Below are 26881 nucleotides of genomic sequence, written 5' to 3' on the forward strand. Positions count from 1 at the left end.
CTACACAGCTCTGGAACTTCACTTTTATACCATGCATGGTCTGATACCAGTTATTGATGAGGACACATGTGAGACAGAGTCAAAGCTTCAATATGGCTTAAATCACACATTATATGCCACCATCTCTTCTATGGATTCCTGGTTATTTCTGGAGTGAAATCTACCAAGCAAATTTATCTTGTCTCCTCAAAGATATTAGCTCCTTCGGGCAGAGAACCTCACCTTACATTCCTGTCTACAGACATGCCTTATAGGACAAATATAGATACTCAGTAAGAACTGATTAAATCAACCAGACCTGATAGGTAGAGGCAGAGTACCTCCTTTGAATTAACTAATTAACTCCTTTGAATCTCAGTTTCTTCCTCTGTAAAATGAGGAGGGTAATTGTATCTATAGACTCTATGGGGGTGGTTGTGAGGATGGAGGGCCAGTACATGTGAATTTCTTAGCACACAATCTAGCATCTGCTCAATTATTAGCTTTTTCACTATTTCTTTCTGCCTCCTGCTTAAGTAGAAGCGAGACAATGGAAAAGGGTGGCTGAGGGTAACAGCTCTTAACACAAATCTGGGTATTCAATTCAGCCTATGGAGGCACACTGGTCAGTTGCCTGTGCATTTGAATTTGAGGAAGAAAAAAAAAAAAGATTTACCCTCTCACATATCTTCTTCACTTTTCTGCTGTAATTCCTGAACAGGGATGCTTTGATGGGTGTGTGTGTGCGTGAGCAACTGGCTGGGAATGAAGCCCCAGTAGGGATTTGCACTGAGAGCAAGCAAAGGCTGGGACTTAAGTCGCCATAACGGGCACATTTTTCAGTCTTTATTCAGCAAACATTTATAGCTCGCCCAATCAATGCCAGGCATCGTGCAGGGGCTGAGGGTCCTATAATAAACCCGGCTCACACCCACGTTCCCGTCCCACAGAGGGACGGACCGAGGGACTAGACAAAAATTCTCTGGCGGAGCGAAACACGCAGAGCGAGGAGTCCCTTTCCGCGCTAGTGCGCAAGCGCCACACCCCGGCGCGGCCCAGCTCTTCCGGCGCGACGCGAGCTCCGCGGAGTCCAATGGGAGCGCTGCGTCGGGGCTGCGCACGCGCGGTGCAGACTCGCCCGGAAGTCAGGGTCTCGGTGCTGAGCGCGAACCTGAGAAGATGAAGTAAGGACTCAGTTTACCTCTGAAGAAGTAGGGATGGGCCGCGGGAGGTGGTCCACCAGGGCTGGGGTGGTAGAGCGTCTGCCGGGCCGAGGGGCGGGAGAGGCGCGGAGACTGGAAACTAGTCCCCTAGTTTTGCTCACCCTTACCTCTGGCCAGGCCGCACTTAAGGTCCGGTTTTACGCCCTCTCTGCAGCCCTTTAACTAAAGTGAAGCTGATCAACGAGCTGAATGAGCGTGAGGTCCAGCTTGGGGTGGCAGATAAGGTGTCCTGGCACTCCGAGTACAAAGACAGCGCCTGGATCTTCCTGGGTGAGGTCCACATCTTTCCCCTGCACGGCTCCTCCTCCTCTCCTGGCCTACTTCCTAACCTTTCAGTATTCCCGCCTTTCATTCCTCCCGGCATTCATCCCGCACTTTTATTTCCTTCTGCTGGCTGCCCCGTAAATCCGTTTTCCGTATCTCTTTTCTCTCCCATTTTTAGTCTGCTCCCCCTGCCAAACCAGTGTCCGTGATAGTTACCCTTTGCCATTCACTGTGGTAAGAGTCTTGCCACTTGGTTTCTTGGTTTCAGAGACCATTGTTATACCGCGTCCCCTATTACAGAGCTGAGGAAACAGGTGCAGGGAAGTTAATGGACTTACGTAAGGTCACACAGCTAGTAAGTGGGACAGCCAGCACTATGGGATTCTAGAACTCATGGTCTCAGGCACGATCCTGTATTACTGCTAGTCCCCTGCCCTTTCCCCTTCCATCAGAATTCATTTTCCTCATCTAATTAGCTCCTGCCTTCTGCCCATGGCCATATTGTCATCTCTATATTCACTTTGTGTCACTTCCAGTAATTTGACAGTTTGTTCTGTTATATTGTGCTAAGCACTTTATATCCATTGTTTTATTTAATTCTTACAATTCTGTGAAGTAAGTACCAAAGTCCCCATTTTACAGATGAGGAAGGAAAGATTTGCAGGGGAATTTATTTCCTATGAAATGCTGAACAGTTGTCTATAAAGACAACTAAGGATTATAAACTCCTTAGTCTATGTGAGGTGGGGTTAATATTTTCATATTTAAACTGATTTTTGGATCTTAGCTGTGAATTTGTGGGTAAAGAGCAGGTGAGTTCAAGATGTGTTTGTCGAAGCAGAGTTTTATGCCAGAAACTATCTGCTTTGTCCATAAGATTTTGGGTGTGAGGAGTATTTGGTTAGTGGGGACACCAACCTTTCCACAAAGTTAATCACTTCTTTTGCTGCACTAATGCTGCACCTTATGTATGCTTCTGTTGTGTCATCAGACTGAGTTCTTTGAGAGCAGGCTCTGTGGCTTACTCTTCTTTGCACCCCCCAGTGCCGGGCCTGGTGCATGGTATGTAGTAGACGCTTGGTAAATGTTTGTGGAACTGAAATGTGGTTTTCTCTTCTAGGAGGGCTTCCTTATGAACTGACTGAAGGGGACATCATCTGTGTGTTCTCACAGTAAGTTTTTTTTCATTTCCTGCCTTCTGGGTCACCAGAGTATGCTTCCATAATGCATTTTGTGGCATCACAGAATCCATTTATTTTATTGTAGGCTCACTGGCCTCCCTGCATGGGGAGGGCTGGAGCTTCTGCTCTAGTCTAGATGAGCCCCAGGACATGGTTGTAGAACTCTTCCAATATGGACAATCCAAGAAGTTGGATGATTTAGGAGGCTGTCTTGGGGATTCTGGACTGTTTTTATTGCTTCTTCAGTGAGGCTTGTTCAGCCTGGGCCAACACCAGAACAGACTGGAACTCACAGGAAGCTACCATGTTGGGCTCTTTGGGCTCCTGCAAACTAAGGGGTTTCCATGATCACAGAGCCCTTCTGGCTTACACCTGTGTGGTGTTGCAGGATTAGGGCAAAGCACAGAAGAATGGGAGAAAAAGCAAAAGGTTTAGGCAGTAGTTTGTTTTCTTTGTTTCTAGATGAGCATAAGGTTACTGAGCAGAGCCAGTCTCTTTACCCAGAAGCTGAGAATTACAGGCTGTTGAGGAACAAGAATGAATAGGTCAACCATATATTCTTCATTCCGCTATGAGATGAAAGCAGCAGCATTGGGTGGGAGAGCGTCTTGGCAGCTTGCTCTGGTTGTGGCAGCTGGTAGAGAGGGGCTGGGCCCAACCCAGAGCTACACAGAGTGGTTAGACAGTCTGTAAGGCCAGAGGGGCCCCGAGGGCAGAGGACTGTTGCAGAGAAGTTGGACAGCATGTACAGGCAGAGGACCGTGGCGGAAGGGTTTGGGGAAGCAAACACAGCCAGCCATGGCAGGGGATGGTTGGGCCGTCCGATAGGAGGAGGACCCTGGCTGAGTGGTCGGGCAGCATATGGGGGAGAGGGCCATGGGAACGCAATTGGGCAATACACATTGAAGGCCATGGGAGAGGGCCTCCGCAGCCCACACTGCAAAGCGCCCAGAAAGGGACAGAGGCTGTTTCCTCCTACTTCTGGGGAGCTGGAAGGTCACAGCAGGTGCAGCCTGTAATTTCCACCCCTTATGATACCTCTGCCTGGTCCAGCCTTCCATCTAGAGGCTGTTTTTGTCTTATTTGCATTGAGTGATGATCAGCTAGTGTGTTTGTTTATTCTCATTCTCTCTTCTGGCTGTACACATTGCTCTCCATGAAGATTGCCTTTGCCGTTGGTAACAGTGGTTTTCAAAAAATGTTTTGTTTTCTGATTATCAAGGTAATGTGTAATCACTATAGAACATTTGGCAAAAAGGGAAAGCATAGAGAAGAAACCAGAATGTACTTTAAGGAAAAACTGTTAACATTTTGGTGTATTTTTTTATCATCTTTTTTTTTTTTAAATGTTGGGCATTATTTGCTGTTATAAATTGTATTGCATTTTAGTGTATATATATATACACACACACTATATGTATACATATATATATTCAGTATATACATTATAGTATATGTATATACATATTTAGTATATACATTGTAGTATATACATCCTTTGTATGCATTGCTGATAATTTCCTTAGTGAAATTACTAGATCAGCATTTTTAAGATGTTTTGTAAATATGGCCAAATTGCTCTCTGAGAAGGTTGTATCAGTTTCTACTCTCACTAGAATGCCCATTTTTCTGAATCCTAATTGGCAGTGGTTATTTTAAAAAAATATTTGTCATATGGTTTCTCATTATGAGTTTACTTTGCCTTTATTTAATTATCAGTGAAGTAGAACATCTTTTCATAGATTTACATGCCATTATTTCTTGTTTTTTTGTTAAGTTGTCTTTTCATATCCTTTGCTTGTTTTCTTCTGTTGATGTGTTCCTCATATTCTTAGTGATTTTACAAAAGCTCTTAATGGTTTCAACTCTGTTATACCACTTTGTCATGTATTGTGTTACTGTGGACTTATTTTACTTAATTTGATGTGTTTTACTACATTGCCATCATTATTATTTCTTGATGCTCAGATTGTCCCAATTTGGTCTGTAGGAGTCCATTTAAATGAGTTTCTATATTCTCTTTACTTTTTATTTGGAAATAATCTCAGGCTTAAAATAGGAAAGTTATAAAGTAGTGTAAAGAATACCTGTTTCCCCTTCGCTTAGAATCCCCAGATGTTAACATTTTACTACATTTGCTTTGTCATTTCTCTCCACGTATACCTATTATTTTTTTCTGAACTGTTTGAGAGTCAGTTGCAGGCATGATGCCCATTTATCCCTAAATTCTTCAATATTTGTTTCCCCCCAAAACAAGAGCATTCTCTTGTTTAACCTCGGTATGGTGATTAAATTCAGGAAGTTAACACTGATCTAATCCATAGACTTTATTCAGCTTTACCAGTTGTCCTGATGATGTTCTTTATAGCAAAAAGGAAAAAAATTACTTTCTGGTCCTTTATCTGTGATATGAGTTGTAAATATTTTCTCCTATTTTGTCATTTGTCTTTTGACTTTGTTGTGGGGTTTCTTTCTTTCTTTTTTTTTTTTTTTGCTGTGCAAAATTTAAAAAAATTTATTCATGTGTTTAAATTATATGGTAAAATTGACTTTTTTTAGGGAGTGTACAGTCCTGTGAACTTTAATACGTGTATAGATTTGTGTAGTCACCCCCACAGTTAGGATGAAGAACAATTCCATCCCCCCCAAAAACTCCTTTGTGCAGACCCTGTATAGTCTCACACTCTAGTGTTTTATATGGTCAGATTTATCAGTCTTTTTTTGTTGCTTCTGGATTTTGAGTCATAATTAGATAGTATTTCTCCCCACCCACCCATCTGTGTTCCCTTCTAGTACTTGTATGGTTTCAATTTTATGCATTGAAATCTCTGATCCATTTAGAGTTATTCTGATGTATAGTGTGAGACACGGATCCAATTTCATGTTTTTTCAATGGCTATCCAGTTGTCCCAACATTTATAAAAAAGTTCATATTTTCCCCCAGCAAATTGGGATGTCACCCATATCATCTTCCTAATTTTTCCATATATACTTGAGTCTCTTTCTTGGCTTTCTTTTCTGTTCTATTGGTCTGTCTGTCTCTTCATGTGCCAGTACCACACTAATTAATCACAATGTTTTCAGTGTGTTTAGTATCTGGGAGAGTTACTCTCCCTCATTGTTCCTTTTTTAAAGTTTTTCCATCTACTCTTACATGTTCATTTTTCCATGAGAACTTTAGAATTAACTTATCCAGCTCCAGGAAAGTAAAACACAACTTGTACTACATTAAATTTAAGTATTAACTTGGGGGAAGATGTTGCTGTCTTTAAGATGTTGAGTCATCCTACCCAAAAACAGGGGATGTCTTCTATGTTTGTTCAAATCTGTGTGTGTCTTTCAGTTTTAAAAAATTTTCTCTATATAGACTTTGTACATTGCTTGTTGCTAAGTTTATTTCTAAGTATTTTAAGTTTTTTGTTGCTAATACAAATGGGGTTTCTCTTTGGTTATATCTTCTAACTGATTATTGTTTTTGTAAGAGAGTGTTTTATTTTTTTACCTTTATATCCTGTTACCTTCCTGAATTATTCTACTGTTTGTTTTTATCATTGTTTATCATTAATTCTCTTGGGTTTTCTATACATACTATTATATATAAATCTTCAAATAGAGATAGTTTTACTTTTTCATTTTTTTACATCTGTTTTCTCCTGTCTAATTGCACTGGCCTATACCTACAATGTTAAATAGTGTTAAATAGTTCCTGACCTTAGTTGAATCAGCTCCAGTACAGGTTTCCCCTGCTATTCGGAGGTAGAGTGTTCTGTGAAAGCTTTCTAAGCTAAAACGGCATAAAGTGATGAAGCAGTTACTATGTCATAAGAGTGAAAATCCTCTTCAGCTTTCTTTCGGTTAGTGAAAACAGGTACTAATGTAGGTCTTTTGTAAAAGCGAAGTGACATAAAATGAACATTCGGGTAGCGGGAGAAACCTGTATTTTCTGTTAGGTAAGATGCTAGATATCTGGCCGGAATGTATGTATGTGATCATGTTATTAAGTATCCACCAATTCCTATTTTATTTTTATGACTTTACTTTTTAATTTATGAATCTTTAACTTATCTGGAATTTAACTTTGTATAAGGAGTAAGGTTGAATTTTTTTCTATTTTCTCTTAATTTCTGCTTTTATCTTTATTAACTCCCATCTGCTTTCCTTCGATTTGTTTTATACTCATTCTGCCTTTTTAACAGTAAAATTCTCTAAGGTTACAGATTTTTCTGAGTGTGGTTTTAGCTGCATCCCATAAGTTTTGGTATATATTCTTCTCATTTTTGTTATTTTTTAAGTAATCTGCTGTTGATTTTTTTCTTTATTTCACTTTCATCCAGTTGTTAGCTAGGAGAGTAGGTTTCAAGTTCTAGCTAGTAGGGTATTTTTTATTTAAAATATTATTTCCAGCTGGAGAGCATTGTGATTGGAGAACATATTCTGTTCTGTTTTTAGAAGTTATTGAGGTTTACTTTGTAGTCAATTTTAATACATATTTCATGGATTCTTGAGAAGAAATTGTCCTCTTTTTGTAAGATTCAAATATATCTATATATCCACTGGTTTGACATTAATATTTGTTAACATAATTGTTATTTATTTATATTTATGTTATATAATTATATATTGATATTAATTCATCTGACCTTATTTTTACCAATTTTATGTGTTATAAACTTAAGTAGTATGTTAAAATACCTCATAACCTTTGTTACCAGTTTCTCTGTATTTTTAATAGTTTCTGTAATTAAATTTTTGATTTGTGAGCTTATGCATAAAGGTTCACGACATATCTTTGTAATATATCAGGACCTTTTTCAGTGTAAAAGAGCTCTCTTAGTCCCATTTAAATATCTTTTTTGGCCTTGAATTCATCTTTGATCTTAATATTACCACCCATTTTGTAATTGGGTGTTCCTGCTCTGTCCTTGTCTAATTTTTATTTTTAACCTTTTTATGTTATCTTGTTCTAGATGTGTCTCCTGTACAGATTATATTATTTGAATTTTGTTTTGTCATTCAGTCTGAAAGTTTTTGCATTTTAAATCAATAGTGTCTTACTCTTTTATAAAATAAATAGATATGGGGAGATTGTTAACATTAATCTGGTGCGGGACAAGAAGACTGGGAAATCCAAAGGATTCTGTTTCCTTTGCTATGAAGACCAGAGGAGCACAATTCTGGCTGTTGACAATTTTAATGGGATCAAGGTGAGTGTGTTCACTAAGCAGGATTTGGCTGGACTTTACCTGTATGTAAGGGTTCGGTTTAATTTCCCACCTGATTGCCACAGGTTCAAGGGCAGTACTGGTCACCTGGGTGCGTTGAGAGAGTTGCAGAGGTGTGGGGACATACTGACCAGGAAATGATCCCAGGAAATAATTTCATTGGCGTATGACCCTGCTAACACTTGTTCCTTTTCCTCATGTTCATCTTCCCAGGAGCATAGGTACCATGCCCCCCACTCCCGCCCAAGTCTCTGGTTTCTCACCTTTCCATTCTCAAACCCCACTCTCATCTCTGATGTATTGGGCAACAAAGAGACTTCCATGCTATGCTCTGTCAGGGGATTTGGGGCTCTCTCATGGCTTCATGCTCTAAGACATAGCTTTGTGGGTCTGTCATATATCTCCACTGACTTAGCATTACTGGGCCCTGGAAATTCTCTAGTTAAAAGTCTGATGACAAATTCTACAAAAGTAACTCATTCTGAAGTTGTTTCTCCTCTGTTCGCTCTTACTCCACCCTTGGCCTGAGAGAAGGTGATGGGCAAGTCAGGCTTATGTATGCTCTACCTGGTTCCGATGCTTATTTAGGAAAAGCACTGCAGTTGGTTAAGCATTGTCATAGCTTGGGGGGGGGTGTGACTTTTGATTTGGAGAGTTTGTCACTGATTGCACCAGTATGGAATAGCTGGTGACTATAGGACAGGGTGGAACAAGGTACTAGGCTTGATTTTTAAGAGAGCCAGCAGTCAAATGGAGTCACCATAAAAGGGAGGTTTTCAAAAATGTTTTCAAAAGGGGAATAGGAAAGATGACCAACTGCTCAGGCTTAAAGGTAAGAATAAAAATCTGCTCTTGTGTGGGAACAATAAAAGCCAGACTTTTAAAATTTTGGATGATTTTGCCTATAGAATAGGTCTGTATCTGCCTGAATTTTTTTAAGATTTTATTTATTTGAGAGAGAGAGAGAGAGACAGAAGGAGTAGGGGGAGGGGCAGAGGAGAGGGGGAAGCAGTCTTCCCACTGAGCAAGGAGCCCGACGTGGGGCTCGATCCCTGGGGCTCGATCCCTGAAGCTCGATCCTGGGAGTCTGGGATCGTGACCTGAGCTGAAGGCAGACGCTCAACTGACTGAGCCACCCAGGTGCCCTGCCTGAATGTTTTTAAGTGAGGGGTTAATTTTTGTTGTTCACCCAGAGAGTTGTGATTCACAGCAAAAATATCAGTGTGAGCCAGTTGTCCATTATGGTGGGGGTAGAGCAAGGTGTGAGGGCTTAAGAAAAAGCTTCCTTACCCCTTTCTAGCTATTGGTCTTCCTTGGCCTCATCCTGACTGCTGTATCAAGAAAACAGCTGCAGCACTGCACTTGATTTCAGGAATTCTTTCTAGCTGCCAGGCCACAGTATGTTTTACTGTGAATAAATGTTACAGATTGAGGGTAATTCATTGTTTATGCATGTAAATTCTCATTTTTCCCTGCTGCTTGTGCTTTGGGGCAGTACTGCCCAGCCTTTCTTCACTTAATGGCACACGTAGAACATGAAGGTTATTCTGTGGCACACTGGGGTAAACTGAGGAGGCTGTCTGGTACAAGTGCCTCAGGGACTCCAGCTGCCCCAGGCCCTACCTGGCTGCCCCAAGGGCTGAGCAAATTATTATCTAGGTATATGTGCTGTGACATCAATTGGGCAGGTCTCCTTCAGAGTAATTTCCCCAGAAATAGAATTAGCAGGAAGGTAAAGGGTGTGGTTCAAACTATGGCATTTTGCAGCTGGGTTCAAATAGTTCAACGGGAGGGCCATCTCTGCTGAAGCACTGCCTGTCTGTCTTAGATCAAAGGAAGAACTATTCGAGTGGATCATGTGTCCAACTATCGAGCTCCCAAGGACTCTGAAGAAATAGATGATGTGTCCAAAGAACTCCAGGAGAGGGGCTGTGGGGCTCACACCCCCTCAGTGAGTTCATCTGAAGGTTCTGAAGATGACAAGCCCACAAAAAAACACAAAAAAGGTAAAGCGTTAAGACCCAAGAGAAGATTCTGGGTAGTCTTAGTGTTTGCTCTTCCTAGCGTTCACTGAGAGTTGATAATCATTTCTCACGTATGAAGGGGAAAGGTGTGGGGAACCTTACTTTAACTGGGAAAGGAGAGGTGTCAGTGGAAGACTAATATTAAGGGCTAAATTCTGTCTCCTCCAAATTCCTATGTTGAAGTCCTAATCCCGCAGTGCCTCAGAATGTGACTGTATTTGGAGGCAGTGTCTTCAGACAGGTAATTAAGGGTGAGAATTGCCTTATACAGCCACTTGACATATCAAGGGGGACAGACATCCAAGTTGGCTTCTCGGAGACACTTTCTGGAAGTGTCGATTACGACTGCTTGCCACCACTGCCAGCAGTGCTTTCCTTTTGCATCCCCTCCCCTCCTCCATCTTCCTTTCCTCATTGGTTGTGCCCCTTTTTTCCTCCAGACAAAAAGGAAAAAAAGAGAAGAAAGAAAGACAAAGAGAAGCCTGACCGGGAGGTACAGGCGGAGCAGCCAGCCCCCTCTTCGCCACCCAGAAACAAGATGGTAAAGGAAAAGGACGACCATGGCTCTAAAAAGCATAGCAACAAGAACTCAGAGTGGGGTCAGAAGTCCGAGCCCAGGGAGGTGCGGAAGCACCAGCCCAGCTCTCCCGAGGTCAGGGCGACCTGCCGCGGTGGAGCAGGGGACAGAGAGAGGGAGCCGAAGAAGGAGAAGCCGAAGCATGAACATAGGTCCTCAACCAGAGAAGAAAAGAACAGAGATAGAGACCGGGGCCGAAGCTCAGACACACACTCCAGCCGGCCCAATGGGCGTTCTGAGGGGCGTAGTCAGCGAAGTAGAAGTAGGAGCCGAGAGAGGTCCCACAGGCCGAAGAGGGCCCGGCACTCGTGGGACCAGGAGTCCTCTAACCCCGGTGACCGCAGACACCACTGAAGCTGCGGCCTCTCTCTCTTCCTGGTAGAACTGGAACTGGAAATGAACTTGGTCTTTAAAATGCAATCGTACTCAATTATGCTTTTACTGTTACTCTAAGTAAAATATCTGAGGCCGAATTCTTCCAATCCCTTGAGTATTAGAGTCATTGAGAGCTGTAGTTTTAACAGCCTCATAGGCCTGGATTTTTGAGCGAAATCCATTGTTCCTGGGAATATGCTCAGTACTTACCAGAGGAGGTATTCTAAATTTGGTTTCATAAATGTGGTCCTTGAATTTACGACCCCAGTGTATGATGAAATTGCCAGGAAAGGGGAAATAGCAGGCAATTCTAGAATTCTAGTCTTTGTGCTAGAGGTGTAGGTGACCTTTCCAGTTGGCAGGTACAGCCGTGCGTAGAGAAGGGTGGTTTAACTAGGTCTAGACAGCTCGATGTGAATGGGATAGTAATTCTCAATGCCAGGCCGCTCCCTCTGCACCCCACCCTCTTTTTAAAAAATTTTTTAAATGTCTCTTTTTTAACATCCACGCACCTCCTTGCTATTTATTTATTTATTTATTTATTTTTATTGAGGTGAAATTCACATAACAAAATTAACCATTTTGAAGGGAACAATTCAGTGGCATTTGGTACATTCATAGTGTGCCAAACTACCGCTCCTGTGTAGTTCGAAAACATTTCCATCACCCCAGAATGAAACCCTGTGCCTATGAAGCAGTTACTCTCCATTCCCTCCTCCTCGTCCCTGTCGACTACCAGTCTGCTTTCCATTTCTGTGGAACTACCTATTCTGGACATTTTATATAAGTGGAATCATACAACATGTGGCCCTTTTGTGTCTGGGCCATACTTGGTATGTTGTTGAGCTTCATCCGTGTTGTAGCATGGACCAGCACTTTGTTCCTTTTTATTTTTAAGATTTTTAAAAATTTATTTTTTCAGAGCGAGAGAGCACAAGCAGGGGGAGCGGCAGGCAGAGGGAGAAGCAGGCTCCCCGCTGAGCAAGGAGCCCGATGTGGGACTCCATCCCAGGACCCTGGGATCATGACGTGAGCCGAAGGCAGACGCTTCACCAACTGAGCCACCCAGGCGTCCCAGGACTTCGTTCCTTTTTATGGCTGAATAATATCCCATTGTATGGATAGACCACATTTTGTTTGTCCATTCCTCAGTGGATGGACATGTGGGTTGTTTCTACCTTTTGGCTAGCCAGCTCCCTTTCCGAGTTTCAGACCTACCAGGCTACTTGTGGGCTGAGTTTCCTTTTCAAGTAGCTGTTATTGCTGAGATGGGAATACTTTGTCAGCTTCATTGCATATCTCTCTGGTCTCCTTGGCAGTTTTTTCTCATTTGGAGAATCTTGTCCTTTTATTTTATCAATCAGTCCCTTATGAGTTAGGTAGGAATTAATTCACAGGACCTTAATACTGCTGCTGAATCACTAAAATTGAACTTCTGACCCTGCAAAACAAAGGAATAGAGCTTTAATAGTGAGCACATTTAATTAGTTTACCTGGTATGTTAGTTTGGGTCCAAGATTAGATGTGCGAGAGATTTTTTTTTTTTTTTTTTTTTTAAGGGGAAAATGCCCATGAAAGAAAGTGGGAAAGGAGGTTGGAGGAGTCTGGGAAAGCAGTCAGACTCTGATAGAGGTCTAACCTCTGGAGAAGAGGGAAGGCAAGAAGGAAGGTTGGGTAGGAAAAGTCTCACACTGCTGTGGAGTTCTGAGAATGGGTCAGCCAGACCAATGATGCGGTGAGTCCTTGAGGTAGAGCACCTGTCACGAGGAGTCCCGCGAGATCAGCCTTGGGAAGCGGGAGTCCTTGCTCTTGGGCCTTTGTCAGTCGTGTGGCTCTGTGTTCATGTGTCCTTTGTGCCAGTTGTGTGGTGGCCGCTGACCAAAGGCCCGTGCGCCTGGCTTAGCCACTGTGTCTGCTTGCCAGTTCAGTGCCTCTTCCATGGTGGATGCTCTGATGGTTGTTAGCATGGGATACAGAACTAGTCACACTTTGCTCCTCCCATGTGTCAGTCCACAGTCTTCACACCAGCTCTCCTTGTCTCTGATCTTCCGCCCTGGTCCTTCCAGTCCCCCAACGAGACGGCCAGGCCATTGGCCACTGCCCAGGAGTCTGCATATCCGATAAATATTCTCATGTTCGGCCGCTTCTTTTACACCAAGTCAGGTGCACTGCTTGAGGTCCTGTCCATTAGAAAAGTTTTCCTTCTGCACCCCTGAATATGGCTGTAATGCAGATATCATTCATCTTCACTTTGTACCCACATACTGAGCTGACCCACCTATAAACCAAGCTCAAGCTGTTTTCTCCCTCTCCTGGTCACACAGGAACCCCCATTTGGCTATAGGTGCAAAGATATAGGGGCTACCATTCTCTGTGTCTTTTAGGGTCTTAATAGTTGCACTGATCTACTCTGTCTCCCCTGAGATGTAATATTGTTTTGATTTATCTATCAATTAGGGTTTTACCAGGAAAACAACCAGTAGGATATATGTATCCTGCTGTAAGCCAATTCCTGATGAGAAAGCCTACAGGCATACCTCATTTTATTGTGCTTTGCTTAATTGTGCTTCACAGATGACTGTTGTGGTTATTTTTATACAAATTAAGGGTTTGTGGCAACCCTGTGTCGAACAAGTCTTGGTGTCATTTTTCCAACAGCATTTTCTCACTTCGTTTCTCTGTCAGATTTTGGTAATCACATTTCAAACTTTTTCATTATGATTACATTTGTTATGGTGATCTGTGATCAGTGGTTATGATTCATTGAAAGCCCAGATGATGGTTAGTAATTTTTAGCAATAAAGTATTTTTAAATTAAGGTATGCACATTTTTTTTTACACATAATGTTATTACACACTTAATAGACTACAGTGTAAACATCAGTTTTATATGCACTGGGAAATGAAAAGATACAAGTGACTTGTTTTATTGTGGTCTGGAACTGAACCCCCAGTAGCTCTGAGGTAGGTGTGTGTGTGTGTGTGTAGGGCAAGGAATTGAATTATGCAGTTGTAGGGACTGATTAGGCCAGTCTGAAATTTGTAGGGCAGGCTGGCAGGCTGGAAACACTTGGACAGGAGCTGAAACTGTCGTCCACAGGCAGAATTTCTTCAGGGAACTGCTATTAAGTTCTTCAACTGATTGCACAAGGCCCACCCTGATTATCAAGGATAATCTCCTTTACTTAAAATCAACCAATGGTAGATGTTAATCACAACTATGAAATACTTTCATAGCAAAACCTAGATTGATGTTTGATTGACTAATTGAGTACTTAGCCTGAGCCAAGTTGACACAGAAAAGTAACCATCTCCATTTATTGTTGTGTCTGGGGGAGGGGATCAGTTTCAGAGGTTCCCACTTGACTTTCCTCACCGTGACAGCTCTTGCCCTACTGGCCCAGGGCCCCCGTGGGCATTACTCTCAAGCACCACCTCAATCCCAGTTACACCCCTGAGGAGTAGGAAATGACCACTAGGTAGGTCTGCCGGCCCCCTGTGAGTCTTGTTTCAGGCCAGGACTTCAGTGATTACTCAACCCTGAAGCCCCCAGTCTAACTGGGCCGTGGTCATGCTTCAGGTCTCTAGGTATCAATGTCAACTTTGATCTTGAGCCCAGTATTCCTCAAATGTCCGACTATGTACACTGTGTATATACACTGAAGTTAGTGGCTATAGGTCCCGTTAGGGGAAGTACTGGGGGGGGGGGATATTCGTCATTGTCCTTCCTTCTAGGGACCCAGCTACCTCTTCGAGGTCAGAAAACAGCTGAAGTCTGGAAATGGAGCAAGGAATTAGAGGACTTTTTATTGGGAAAGCTCCCTCACACCCCTGCGCCTCCACTGTTGTCTTTTTCAGCTTGTAGATCTCAATACCCTTGCTGGCTGTCCATCTGTATTATTCCTAGGGACACTTAGTCCATTTGCCATCTCTGCAACTCCTTGAGGGTAAAGCTTCCTTGGCTGCCCCTCAGGCCTTGTGGTTTGTTTTGGTATTTGTGGCCTCCTGGCTTCTGGTGGGTAGCACCTCCACCTGGTTTCTCTTACTCTGGGCCCCAGCTCTGTGATGGTCTCTTACCGCCATCCCTGGCCTACAGAGGAGGTCACCTCTGAATGTAGTGATGCTGGTGCCCCTTTTACCACAGCCTTCCTGATGACCTTGGTAAATGAGGTGTCCTCTGCTTCCCGCTGAGCCCCCCCACCCCGCACCGTGGAACACTACCCTCTCACGGGGGTTTTTACCTCGTGCAATTTATCCACTGCATCATGTGTGCTTCCTTCTGCCTTTTCATTCTTTCTTTTGCCATTGGTCAGGGCAGCTCAGGCATTTCTACTTTGCTCAGTGGTAGCCATCACTTTCTCCAGGCCTCTAAGAACCACTTAGTAGAGACTTTGTATCCCCTGTGGGTCCTTGCCAGGGGATTAAATCTCTATTTTGAGAATGTGCTCCTGAGTCTCTGATTTTTGCTTTTCTGCCCCTCTTGATATAGCACCCTTGAAATCCAACCCCAGTGCTTCCGTGGCTCCTGTCAGTACCCATCAGCTAATTCTTGCAGCTCTTTGGTGTATACTTTCTTCTCTTAATTAGGCCAGGTTATGCTGGAATTTAATCCTAGTTATCAGCTTAGTAACCAGGAGAGGGGCCAGGCACAACTTCTTGGAGGGGGACGCGAGTGGCTTTGTCGGGGGAACAGGCTCTGCAGCATCTTCCAGCACAAAGGAAATGCTAGCTGTTAGGAGGGAAGAGTGGTCCCCTCTGCAAACTGAAGCCTGGGTGGGGGTGTCCGTAGAGCCAACACCCTGAGGAGTGTCTGGCCAGATGCTCCCACTCCATGTCTCAGGGTCCCAGGATTTCCCAACCACATGGAATCATGTGGCCCTGACTGGCACAAAGCAGACACGCCACATGTTAAATATTGAGTATTTGATCTCCTTTGAGTTCGGCCGCTCCATTATGTTCTCCCTTGGTCTGCTCCTTCACTGCAGGAGAAAGGGGCTTTGTGAGCTCCGGCAGAAGCCCTCTGGCCCTCACGCTTGGTCTTTAGCTCCTTATTAACTGTCTTCCATTTCCGTTCCCCGGCTGCAGGGCGTCCAGTACAATTTCACAGTGTCCAGCCATCTCCACCGTCTCTCTAGGTGTTATTCTTCTCGTGTATTTCGAAGATCTGAGTCACCACATCTGCCAGGCCATTCTCCCAGTGTTCCCAGGTTATCTCCAGAGAAATCCTGAGCAGTTGGACTGCCGTCCTGTGCCTGGGACCATCTGTCCCCCTTTGAAGACATAATTTGCCGTCCTGTGCCTGGGACCATCTGTCCCCCTCAGGACCGTGTCCATTCTGTCCAGCAGGCAATGCCTGATGTCAGAGGAGTCAAGGAGAGCTGCCGGACAGACTAGGTGCAGGTGTAAATCCTGTGGAGGAGAGCAGGAAGGGCGGAGCGGTGGGTAGGGAAGACCTTGGACTGTGCGGTGCAGTTCTAAGAACATCTGGCAAAGCAAATGCGTCTGTTGGGAGAGGCAGTCCACTGTGGGTCGTGAGCATCCTTGCACGTTCTTGGTGAGGGTTTTTAAAGCCAGGCTTATTGGTCTCCAAATACTGAGCCATTTCTGTAGGGCAAGGTGAGCACAGTGTGACTCCCGTTTAACTGCTTGCTTCCCAGGGGAGGGACACTGGTTTGTTTGCTCATTGCTCAAAAAGTCCCAGGCCCTCGAGCCCGGGTTCCTCAGCTGCCATGCAACCCACTGCATGGGTGGCATCCGCCTGAGCCCATTACATTGTCCTGTGGGACTTGGGACAGGGGGACCGGCACAACTACGCCAGTACTCCTGCTGCTGCTGTTTGCTGTGCTGTCATACGCCGTCTTGTTCTAAGCCAGTAAGTCTCACTGTCTACCTCCTGCCCCTGTGACGTGGTGACAGGTCTAGTCCTTGCTGTCCTTTGTGAGGCTGGACTTCTTCCCCGGTAGCATCTCTGACTCCCAAGTCGCCTGTGAAGGGAACCCCGCGTCTCACAGGAATGGCCTGTCTCAGTGTCCCTGCCACATTCGGGCACTGACGGAAGCTTGGCCTTCGTGGAAACGCAGGGATAACGGATTGCCGCGGCCGCAGCCGGAGCCGCTCGTCACCCGCGCCCCCTGCAGTCAGAAATCTGAGAGGCGCACGTACACGCTGCAGCAAGCCAAGCCTGACACAAGCAGGCAGCAACGGGTTTTAGCGGATCGCTGGGAACAGTGAATGTTTCCTTGTTCCTTTAATGGATTCACTTCACAGAGGACAGTTGGAATTCATTGGTGGGCAAATTCCCAGTGATCTCAAGGCTAAACAGCCACGTTGAATGAAGTGCTCTTTAAGGACGTTTTTCGGTTCTTGCCGTATCAGCTTTTCTTTCATGGTGGCCTAATTAACACCCTAGTCTGTCTGTCTGTCCCTTTTTGCTTCCTCTAACCTACTGGGGCATGTACCTAATAAGTATCTATCTCAGCGGTTTGTGGACTCATTGAATCCGAAATTGGAGATAATCCTTATCTGGTACAGGACATCCCTCCTGTAAACATGTTTTGAAGCTCTTTGAAAGGAATAACCTGGTCATCATCTAAGTGGGATTCTAGTGAAGTGTAAAATGCTCTTCCCTGTGCTGTTAGGACCAAAGAATAAAGTTAAATGTTTCCTGATGTCTTTTATTTTATCTGAAAATGTAAACTTTGAAGACATAATTTGGGGTGTGATTATTTGCACTAGAAGGATTTAACCTAGCATTCTTCCTTTACTAAATAAGTGGCTCCTGATTCCTGCAAGTGTTACTGGAAACTGCGTCATAAAATAGATAAGAGCAGGTCAGTTTTCAGTAGGAAATAATCAACAATTACATTTACGATAAGCATTTGGTATTCTATAAATTAAATATGACCAATAGTATGTCATCAAAGATACATTGGTCTCTAAATAAATCACTAAAAATACGGAAATGATGTGCCAGGTCCTATAAAGGGGCAAAACTGTATGACATATGTTAATTGTTACTCTAAAGTATATGTGAAAAAAAAATTTTAAAAATAAAACATATGTGTATCATGCAGATATATGGCTGTTGTGATTGTATATTTAATTTAAGGACAGTATATTCTCTACAATGAACTTCAGTCAAAAATGTGACTACCTTTTGCCAGCTTAGGCTTTAGAAGAGTACCTTGGGGATGATTGGAGATGACCTAGCCTCTTTAAAGAAGCCATTTTAAAAAGTCTGAACTGATGTTTTCCTTTTCGTCATGCCTCATAAGAAACTGAGGTATTAGATATCATTCCATTTGGCTTAGAAGAGGGTTACAGGTGGCTTAAGAAGTGATGTCGATGATGAATACGATGATGTTTCTTCAAGAGAAAGGCATTTACTAGCAAGTAGCTAACAACAGCAAAAAACCTTCATGATTATTAAATCTCTAACTTCTTTGGATTTTTTATTAGTATGCCATATGATTACCAAATCATAAAGTATACTCTGGTTGTTAGAGCACACATCTTATTTTGCAGGCTGGTTTTGCTTATTTCAAATGTGCATTTCTGTTTGTTTAGGTTGTCACTAATCCTTGTCATTTTCAGTGTCTATATAGCATTCTTTCTTGTTAATAGGCTGTCCAGTTCCCCCCACTTGGATTGTTTTAATTTTTCATCATGATTAATACTACTGTTATGAACATTTTTATACAGAGTCCTTTTTAAATTTTTCCTTTTGTATTATTCCCTTGACCACATTCCCCAAAGGGGTGTTACCAGATCCAAAAGTGCAGACAGAACCATAACTTGTCTTATTGTTAGATTGCTTTCCAGAAAGATCAAATTTGTGGGACCATCAGCACTGTAGAGTTCAAATATAATTTTTCCCCTACATTCTGGACAACACTGGTATTTATCATTTCCTTTTTTCTTCTCTGGAAGGTATATTGTGATAACTTCAGGTTATTCTAATTTGCATTTTCTTTCATTGCAAGTGAAGCTGTGCATTTTTACTTTTAGTACTTTCATCTATTTCTTTACATTTAGATGATTCCATCTCCAAGGAGTGTAGCTACTAGCTCAAACATGCTTAGTGTATTTTGACCAGCAGACTTTGAATCACTATGGTAGGCATCTTTCCTCCCATTGTGGGGCTCGCCTTTTGGCATTTAGCTCATTTGACAAAAAACATTTGTTTAAAACGAGGTCCGACTTTATTTGAAGCTACAAATGAAACCGTAGAAACAGACCAAATCAGTGGCTTGAGGCAATAGTATCTGTCAAATAGCATGGTTGCATTCTCTCCTTCCTTTCTCACCTCCCTCCACCTCTTCCTTTCTCTGTTTTCTGCCTTTAGGAGGGATCCATTGATAAAAGAGATTGCTTCTGGAGAGCAGAGCCAGGTAGCAGCTAGAAGAGCAGAGGTGGAGAGGCTTACTTTTCACCGCACCATTTGTACTTTTGACTTCCAAACTGGATTTGTATTATTAGTAAAGACAAATTAAATCCATATGTAAGATTAGTATTTGTCATTATTGTGAACCATTACAAAATGACTTTAAAACTTAGGCTGCTGCATGTGATGAATTTCAGTATGTAGGGGAAGGAATGAGGGAACAGATGAAGGTGGCCAACTTGGGAATAGGTGATATCTGGGCAGAACTGCCTGCCGTTTTATTTGCAAAAGTTCAGTTAACGTAACATTTATGGACTATAGGTACAACATAAAAGAAATTTACTTGCCTGGAAATATTTCCCCAGGGAGTTTTGGGTAAGGCTGGGACCTTCCTCTGACCTAACTTTTTGGATAAAGTTGGGGTATGAGAATGACTAGTTGAGTGATCCTCTTCCTGTTGACTGCATAGAGGGAGGCCGGAGTGGTGGTTTCAGTACCAGAGTGGTGTTTCTGTCTCATGGAAGCAGTTTCTAGCCAAGCACTGTGTTTGAAGCCAGTTGGCAGGTACAGGTTCTGATTTGCTCTTTGTGATTCCTTGACTTTGGTGTTCTAGAAGGGACCTGTCCTTTCTCCATCCATGGAGGTTTTTTTTTTTTTTTTTTTTTTAAGATTTTATTTATTTGTCAGAGAGAGATCAGAAGCAGGGGGAGCGGCAGGTAGAGGGAGAAGCAGGCTCCTCACTGAGCAGGGAGTCTGATGCGGGACTCGATCCCAGGGCCCTGGGATCATGACCTGAGCCAAAGGCGGACGCTCAACCCACTGAGACACCCAGGTGTCCCCATCAATGGAATTTTGGCAAGTGCAGGAGCCGAGATATGACTGGAAAGCATGAGCTCCCTCTGGCCACTTCGGTGGTTCATGTGTCTTGAAGGCGCCAAGAGGGTAACTGGAGGCTTCAAAACCCCTCTGAGGAGTCAGATCCTTGCCTTGCCCTAGGTATTTGTGGATAGACTTTGGAACTGAACTTTCAGGGAACTCTTCTCCTGATCTGAATGGGCTACTGCCCATGAAGCCATGTACTAACTAGACTGACACTATCGAAGGAAGGAGCCGCTAGCTCCTCATGGCTATTTAAATGGAGATAAAATGAAAAATTCAGTTCTTTACTTACACTAGTGACTAAATAGCCATGTGGAGCTAGCGGCTACTGTACTGGAATGAAAATGTAGCCAGAGGGAGTATATCTATATATCTATGTGTGTGTGTACGCCATTTCCATCATCATAGAAGATTCTATTGGACAACACTGAATTAGATCATTCAGGCATGGTGGCTTTATATGCAGCTCTGGGACCAGAGGTGAAAGCCTTCCTGGTGCTTTCCAGACCTACCTGCCCTTTGAGGATTGCCTCAATTCCAGTTCCTTTTGGTTTTAAGTTAGTCTTCTCTTCCCAGCAAGGCTTCAGTGCCCTGAAGAGCAGAGATTGAGTCCTACTGGCAGATGTATCTCGATGGGAGGCACAGTCCCTCTTTTTGTGCCAAATGCCTATCAGAAGCATTTATCAAATCCTTCTTTTTTCCAGCTGCCTTTTTGTACATTCTCTGCTCTTATTTATTTATAAGAATTTAAAAGTATTTATAAGAATCAGTGTGTAGGACACAATGTCATGCTTTAAAAACCATTTATTATTTTTGGGGAAGGTCAGCACCTTTATTGATGTTAGCTGTCACAGTCTCAGCTTCTGTCCTGGTGAGGGGGGGGTGGGGGTGAGGAAGATTTGGAAACATTGGCATTAGATCTTGAAAATACTTTGGACAGAGCTGATGATACCTTCTTCATCATTTCAGAACCCTGTTTGGAAGTACTGGGCTTATCAGCATCTGTGAACAAACCAAAAGAGAAATCTGGTCATTTATTATTGGGCTTTCCAATTAAGGCTGTCAGGCTGGGGTTGATGATTTAGGATTCAGAAAGAAGCATTTATATAATGACTTTTGAGTTTTAAAGTGCTTTCACAGAGAGTCTTCTTTTAAAGTTTTTTTAAAAAAGATTTTATTTATTTGAGAGAGAGAGTGAAAGCATGATGGGGGGGGGAGGGTCAGAGGAAGAAGCAGACTCCCCGCTGAGCAGGGAGCCTGATGCAGGACTCGATCCTGGGACTCCAGGATCATGACCTGAGCTGAAGGCAGACACTTAACCGACTGAGCCACCCAGGTGCCCCCCCTCCCTTTTTAAAAGTTTTTAATTTTCATTCCTGGGTAGTTAATACACAGTGGCGTATGACTTTCAGGGATACAGCATAGTGATTCAACAATTCTATATATTACTCAGTACTCATCATGATAACACACTCTTTATTTGCTCCTTCTGAGCCCCCTGGGAAGGAAAGCAGAGACATTCAGTGAGGTTGGATGCCTCATGTCAGAGGCCTTAGTTGGCACTAGATAGAGCCCAGGCGCTGGTGCGCAGCTCTGTGCTCCCTGCACGTGACGCTTCTCGAGCCCGCTCAGCAGTACCTTCTCCCTCATCCAAAACAGCCTGAGGAGCTGATTCCACACGAAAAGGTAACTTCCAGTTCTCAACAGTGTGAGCATCCGTTTCAGAATGTCCAGGTAAAAGCAGCAGTGCATTAAAAAAGGTTATCGTTTCTGACTTGCTTTGGGTAAATTTTCAGTTGACTGACCCCAAGTGATCTGTTTGTTGTGTGAGCTATAAAGGACTTGTGTGGCCAATAAGAGTCTCCATTTGGACCCATTTTTTCTGCACCACTTGTTTTGTGCAAATCATCTCATAGTTTATGTTAACAGAATGATTACTCTGTCTATAAGGACAGAAATGAGCATTTATCTGTGTTGCTGATGCATCATGACAGGATGTCATGAAAAGACACAGGGCAATAAAGCACAGACTTTCTTGTTTCCAGTAAACGACAAAGTTCTCCTCTAGCTTTTGCAGTTATCTAGCTTTTAATCTCCAGCCACATAACCTTGGGAATCTCAAGAATCTATGATTAAAAGTAAGGTGGTAGACAGCAAATTTGCTCCCAAATAAGTGGAAAAAGTTTAGCTTTTCAAAGTAATAATGCAGTACTGGATTGTGCTAGTAGTTAACAAAATAAGAACCACCTAGAAATTAGTCAGGAAAAAGTCAAAATCTGCAGAGGCAAAGACAAAGGCTTGAATGGAGAGATCTACAGTCTGAAAAAGCAAGCCAACGACTTTTAGTTACAGGATTGAGGCATGCGCTACAAGGCCATATTCTGGAAATCTCACTGGAGGGGAAAGATGAAGATTTGTTTTTGCAGTCTGAAGATCTTGTTAAGAATGCAGATGCCTGGATCCCATTTCCCAGAGATACGAACCGCGCTGCTCTGGGGAGGGGCCGGGATTCTGTATTGATAGTAAGCATCCTGGGTGATCATGACACAAGCGAGCCATCACTGAACAACACTTTGGGACACTGCCCTGGGACATGGTGCTTCACAGGGTGGATGTGAGAAAAGCACTTAGCAGAATGCCTGATAAATGTTACTGCTAGGAACTGTCACCCCTTTGCTGGGAGGTTCAACTGAGAACTGCATACCAATTTGCAAATCACAATCTATATACATAGTAATATTATTGCAACCCCATATTGGTGGCAGAGGAGGGTGCAAGGCAGGAGCCACTCACTGCAGGGGGAGTGAATATATTTAGAATGACATCACTGAAAGCTTTATTAGAAAATCATAAATATGTTGTACCTGAAGTGTCATCATTTGAAGAATACAGGCCGACCAGAGCACTTTTGCATTGATAGAGGGTGATAAACTGCCAAGACAGAGGTGAAATACTAGCTTAAGCCTCTGTCCTTTGTTGGACAGCAAACACCAGAAGTACCTAGAAACCCTCAAGGGACAAAGCACAACCACATGGCATTTGTACACCCCAGTGGTGGTGCTCTGCAGTCTCGAAGACTAATTCTCTGGGATTCTGGCTGTTCCTAGGCATGACTTCTCATGATTTTTGCCAATTATGACACCCAGGATTGGCCCCAGGCTTGGACATGCACTGCCCCTTTAGGATCATTTCAAGGGCTCAAGTGTCCCAGGTTGCAAAAAATGCCAGCCATGCGTGCCCCTGTCCCCTTCTGGGGCTTGGAATAAATGACATGTTTTAGATACTTCTCTGAGAGAAGATAATGGTGGGGGGGGGTTCTTTAGGGGAGAAGGGGGAAAAGGGATGTCCAGTTCACTACCCCAGTCTTCCTTTAAATAGTTCTTAACAGTTGTGAGGTGTGGAGCAAGTCAGTGGCCGCGTGGGGCTGCAGGAGCACGGAGGTGGTAGGGCAGGGCCAGTGGCTCGGATGCTGGCTCTGCTCTATGGACCTTTATCACCACCTAGGATGCAGAAGCGGCCTGATCCCAGAAGGACAGGCTGCAGGGTAGCCACTCCATGGTGGCAGCAGTTAAAAAGGAAGTAGCAAATCCATGAACTGAGGCATAAATGCATGCAAGATGAGAGAAGTTGTGTTTTATATTGATGGGGCGGAGTATTATTGTAAAAGTTGACTCTAATTCTTCTAAGAGGATTCGAGGCAGCTTATGGATTAAGACATTGCAAAATAGGATATTTACAGGGATCAACCAGGACAGGGACAATCTAAAGAACTAGTTCTCAACACTAGCAGCACAAGAGAACCATCTGGATAAATATTAAAAATAGGCATGCTTTGGCCCCAACCCAATTAAACAGGAACCCCTGAGGGTGGGGCAAGCATTTATTTGTTTTCTAAGTTATCCAGGTGACTAACGTGCAGCCAGGCTGAGCGCTCCTGATCTAAAGGAAGGTGGGGGGTGGGTGCTTCTGAATGGCCTGACATGAGTAGGTAGAGTCAATGGTTTGCAATGTTGGCTATCCATTAAAATCACCTGGGCAGCCTTTAGAACTCCCCAGGCCCAGGCTGCAACCCAGACCAATCAGAATCTCTGGGGCTGAGGCCTGGGAATCCACTTTTAAAGTTTGCCAGATGATTCCAATGTGCAGCCAGGATCGAGAACCTCTGCTCTGTGTAGTAGTTCCCAAATATGGCTATACATCTGACTAATGGGGAGAGAGCTAGGGAACTCCCAACACAGAGATTAAATTTGGTTCTGACGGCTAAGGCTGTTCTTTCAAAAAAATGTTTGTTGGGCTTCTACTATATTTCAGTCCTGTGTTAGGTGTTGGGCATACAGTTATGAACAAAACAAAGACCTTGCCATCATGAAGCTTATATTCAAGTGAATATAAAGTCTACCAGAGGATGAGAACAGGAATATTTGTCTGCTTTCTTTACTGCTGAATCTCCAGTGCCTGGCACATAGTAGGCACTTGATAAAAAATTGTTAAATGAATGAATGGTTGACTGAATAGTGACTCAAGTGCTGTGAAGAAAAATAAAGCAGGGTAAGGGAGGATAGTGTGTGTGTGCCCATCTTACATGGGGTGGTCACGGAAGGCCTCACAGAGATGGTGACTTTTGAGCAAAGACTGGAAGGAGATGGGGGAGGAAGACACACAGCTATCTGGGGATAGTTGTGTCCCTGGCAAAGGAAGAGCAAGTTCAAAGGCCCTGAGGTGAAGCTTGCTTGGCAGTTTAGGGGAGCAGTAAGGAGGCCAGTGTGGCTGGAGGAGTGACAGTGAGTGGACAGAGGGGTAACAGAGTGACAATACGGGTAATGGGGGTTGGGAAGAGAGGGTGGGCAGCTCATATAGGGCCCTGTAGACTACGGCAAGGCCTTTGGCATTAAGGGAAACATGATGGCTTCTTTTTCTGTGTCTTGACACTGGAGAGTGTATGTATTCATGTGTACAGTGACTAATGTTTACCTGGAGCTGAATGCCAAGCAGGAATTTCTGTGCTACTCGATAAAGAATGCTGAATATCTTAATGGATCAGGCCTTTAACTATAATTTACAATGGGAAAAAACTCAGCAAGCAAGAAGGACAATCAGTAAGAGGAGTCACAATGAGCCAGGGAATCAGCTTGGCAATGGAAAAGCCTGTCAGCAGGCCTCCAGACTGGCCTCTAAGTGATGCCTGAGGTTGTCAAATAGATGTTACTATTGCTAAATGAGAAGTGTCTAGAAAACCGATGAGGGGTGTATGAGAGGGTGTGTGTACACGCACACTGGGGAGTGGTTAGAGTAAACCTAGAGGAAAGCAAAAGTGATACAAAACAGAGAAGAGGGTCCAGGCAGATCTATGGCTTCAGCCATTATTGGAAACTTCCTAAGAGCGCCTTAGGGAAGGGGAATTTCTTGGGATCACACTGAGGTTCCTGAGGCCCCTCAAAGCACGACACACAAGCAGTCCCTTATTTGAAGAGAGTCCCTTATTTCTGTAAGGGCTTCACTAGCCACAATAAGGGGCCAGTGAAAAATATTTACCTTAATACTGCTTGCATTCTCCAGATCTGGATATGATACCAAGAGGGAAGTTTCCAAAAGACCCACAGCGAGGGAGGGAGCGAGTAGTAAAAGGGGCAATAGACTTGTTTGGAGTCAGAAAAACGGTGTTTGAATCTTAGCTTCACTATCTAAAGCTCTGTGAATACGGTGAGTTCTAACTTCTCTGACTCTGTTTCCTCATATGTACAATGGGGATGTGACTACTTTCTCACAAGAGGGCCAGGTGAAGTAATGTGTATTTGATATACATTTTATACATGTGTAATCATTAAGGACCAAGATGAGAAGATTCTCTCTGGATTAACCTTTGGGCCAAGGATTCTAGAAAAAATACAGTAAAACCTCAGTTACCTTGAATATGAGAGAGATCCCATTACTTGAATTATCTGATGAAATTGGTTAACCAGAATATCCACTCAATTTTATTATCAGTTGCTAGTTGTTCAAAAGTGTCTGAATGTACTTTCCTATTTTAGGAAGTCTTGTATACTGTACATATTTGAACTGACTTTTTTTGGTAATTGGGGCCATTTGGGTTTATCCGGGCCATCATTCCAACATAATTTTCAAGCATCTAGGCTAAATGCATGGCATCCCTTCTAGATATATCTAAGAAGTTGTTTTGATAAAGAGGGAATGGAAACATTCCAGGTACTTGAGAGTTCCAGATGGTCAGAGTCAAGTTGAGATTTTATTGTCTCTTCTGTGAAATGAATTTGTATTGCCAGCCCTGACCTCCCCACTGAATTCTAGACTTAACTATCCAACTGCTCATGTGATCTGTGCATTTGAGTGTCCAATGGCCTCAATCTCACACAGCCCAAATGGAATTCTTGTTCCCTCCACCTTCACTCCCCTGCCTGTCTCACCACATGGTACCACAAGCCACTTAGTTGCTCAAGCCAAAATTGTAGGAATCATCCTTGATTTTTCTGTTTTCTTCACTTCCCACATCCACTCCATTAGCAGTTCCTGCTGATTCTACCTTCAAAATACATTCTGTATCTGTTCACTTTTTACCACCTCCATGGCTATACCCCTAGTCCAGGCCACCATTATTTCTTGGCTGGATTATTATGAAAGCCTCCTAAATGTTCTCCCTGCTTTAATCCTATCTCTACTTAGTTCACTCTCCAAATAGTAGTCAGAGGGATTTATTTAAAAAAATTCATAAATTAGATTATATCACTTCTCTGCTTAAAATCCCCCACAGGATTCCTA

At 43.4% G+C, this 26881-nt stretch overlaps 2 protein-coding genes across 2 annotated transcripts in view; one reads left to right on the forward strand and one right to left on the reverse strand.

Annotated features, from left to right (window-relative positions):
* Window positions 1-1037: 1037 nt before the first annotated feature.
* RBMX2 (RNA binding motif protein X-linked 2) lies at window positions 1038-17522 on the forward strand. The gene is made up of 6 exons (XM_045879240.3): window positions 1038-1163; window positions 1357-1472; window positions 2587-2638; window positions 7722-7851; window positions 9698-9875; window positions 10334-17522. The coding sequence occupies exons 1-6, from the start codon at window positions 1159-1161 to the stop codon at window positions 10822-10824; spliced, it is 972 nt and encodes a 323-aa protein (XP_045735196.2). The 5' UTR covers window positions 1038-1158; the 3' UTR covers window positions 10825-17522.
* Window positions 17523-20813: 3291 nt separating this feature from the next.
* The window catches only part of LOC123847241 (fibrous sheath-interacting protein 2-like), a 69311-nt gene continuing 63243 nt past the window's right edge, over window positions 20814-26881 (reverse strand). The window contains exon 20 of the mRNA XM_064573621.1: window positions 20814-21109. Within this exon, the coding sequence (XP_064429691.1) occupies window positions 20964-21109 (146 nt within the window). The 3' untranslated portion in view covers window positions 20814-20963. The remainder of the gene's footprint in view (window positions 21110-26881) is intronic.

Source organism: Mirounga angustirostris, unplaced genomic scaffold (assembly GCF_029215605.1).
Source record: "Mirounga angustirostris isolate CCGP_5_RB_7025 unplaced genomic scaffold, mMirAng1.0.hap1 SCAF_11, whole genome shotgun sequence".
In the NCBI taxonomy this organism is placed as follows: domain Eukaryota; kingdom Metazoa; phylum Chordata; class Mammalia; order Carnivora; family Phocidae; genus Mirounga; species Mirounga angustirostris.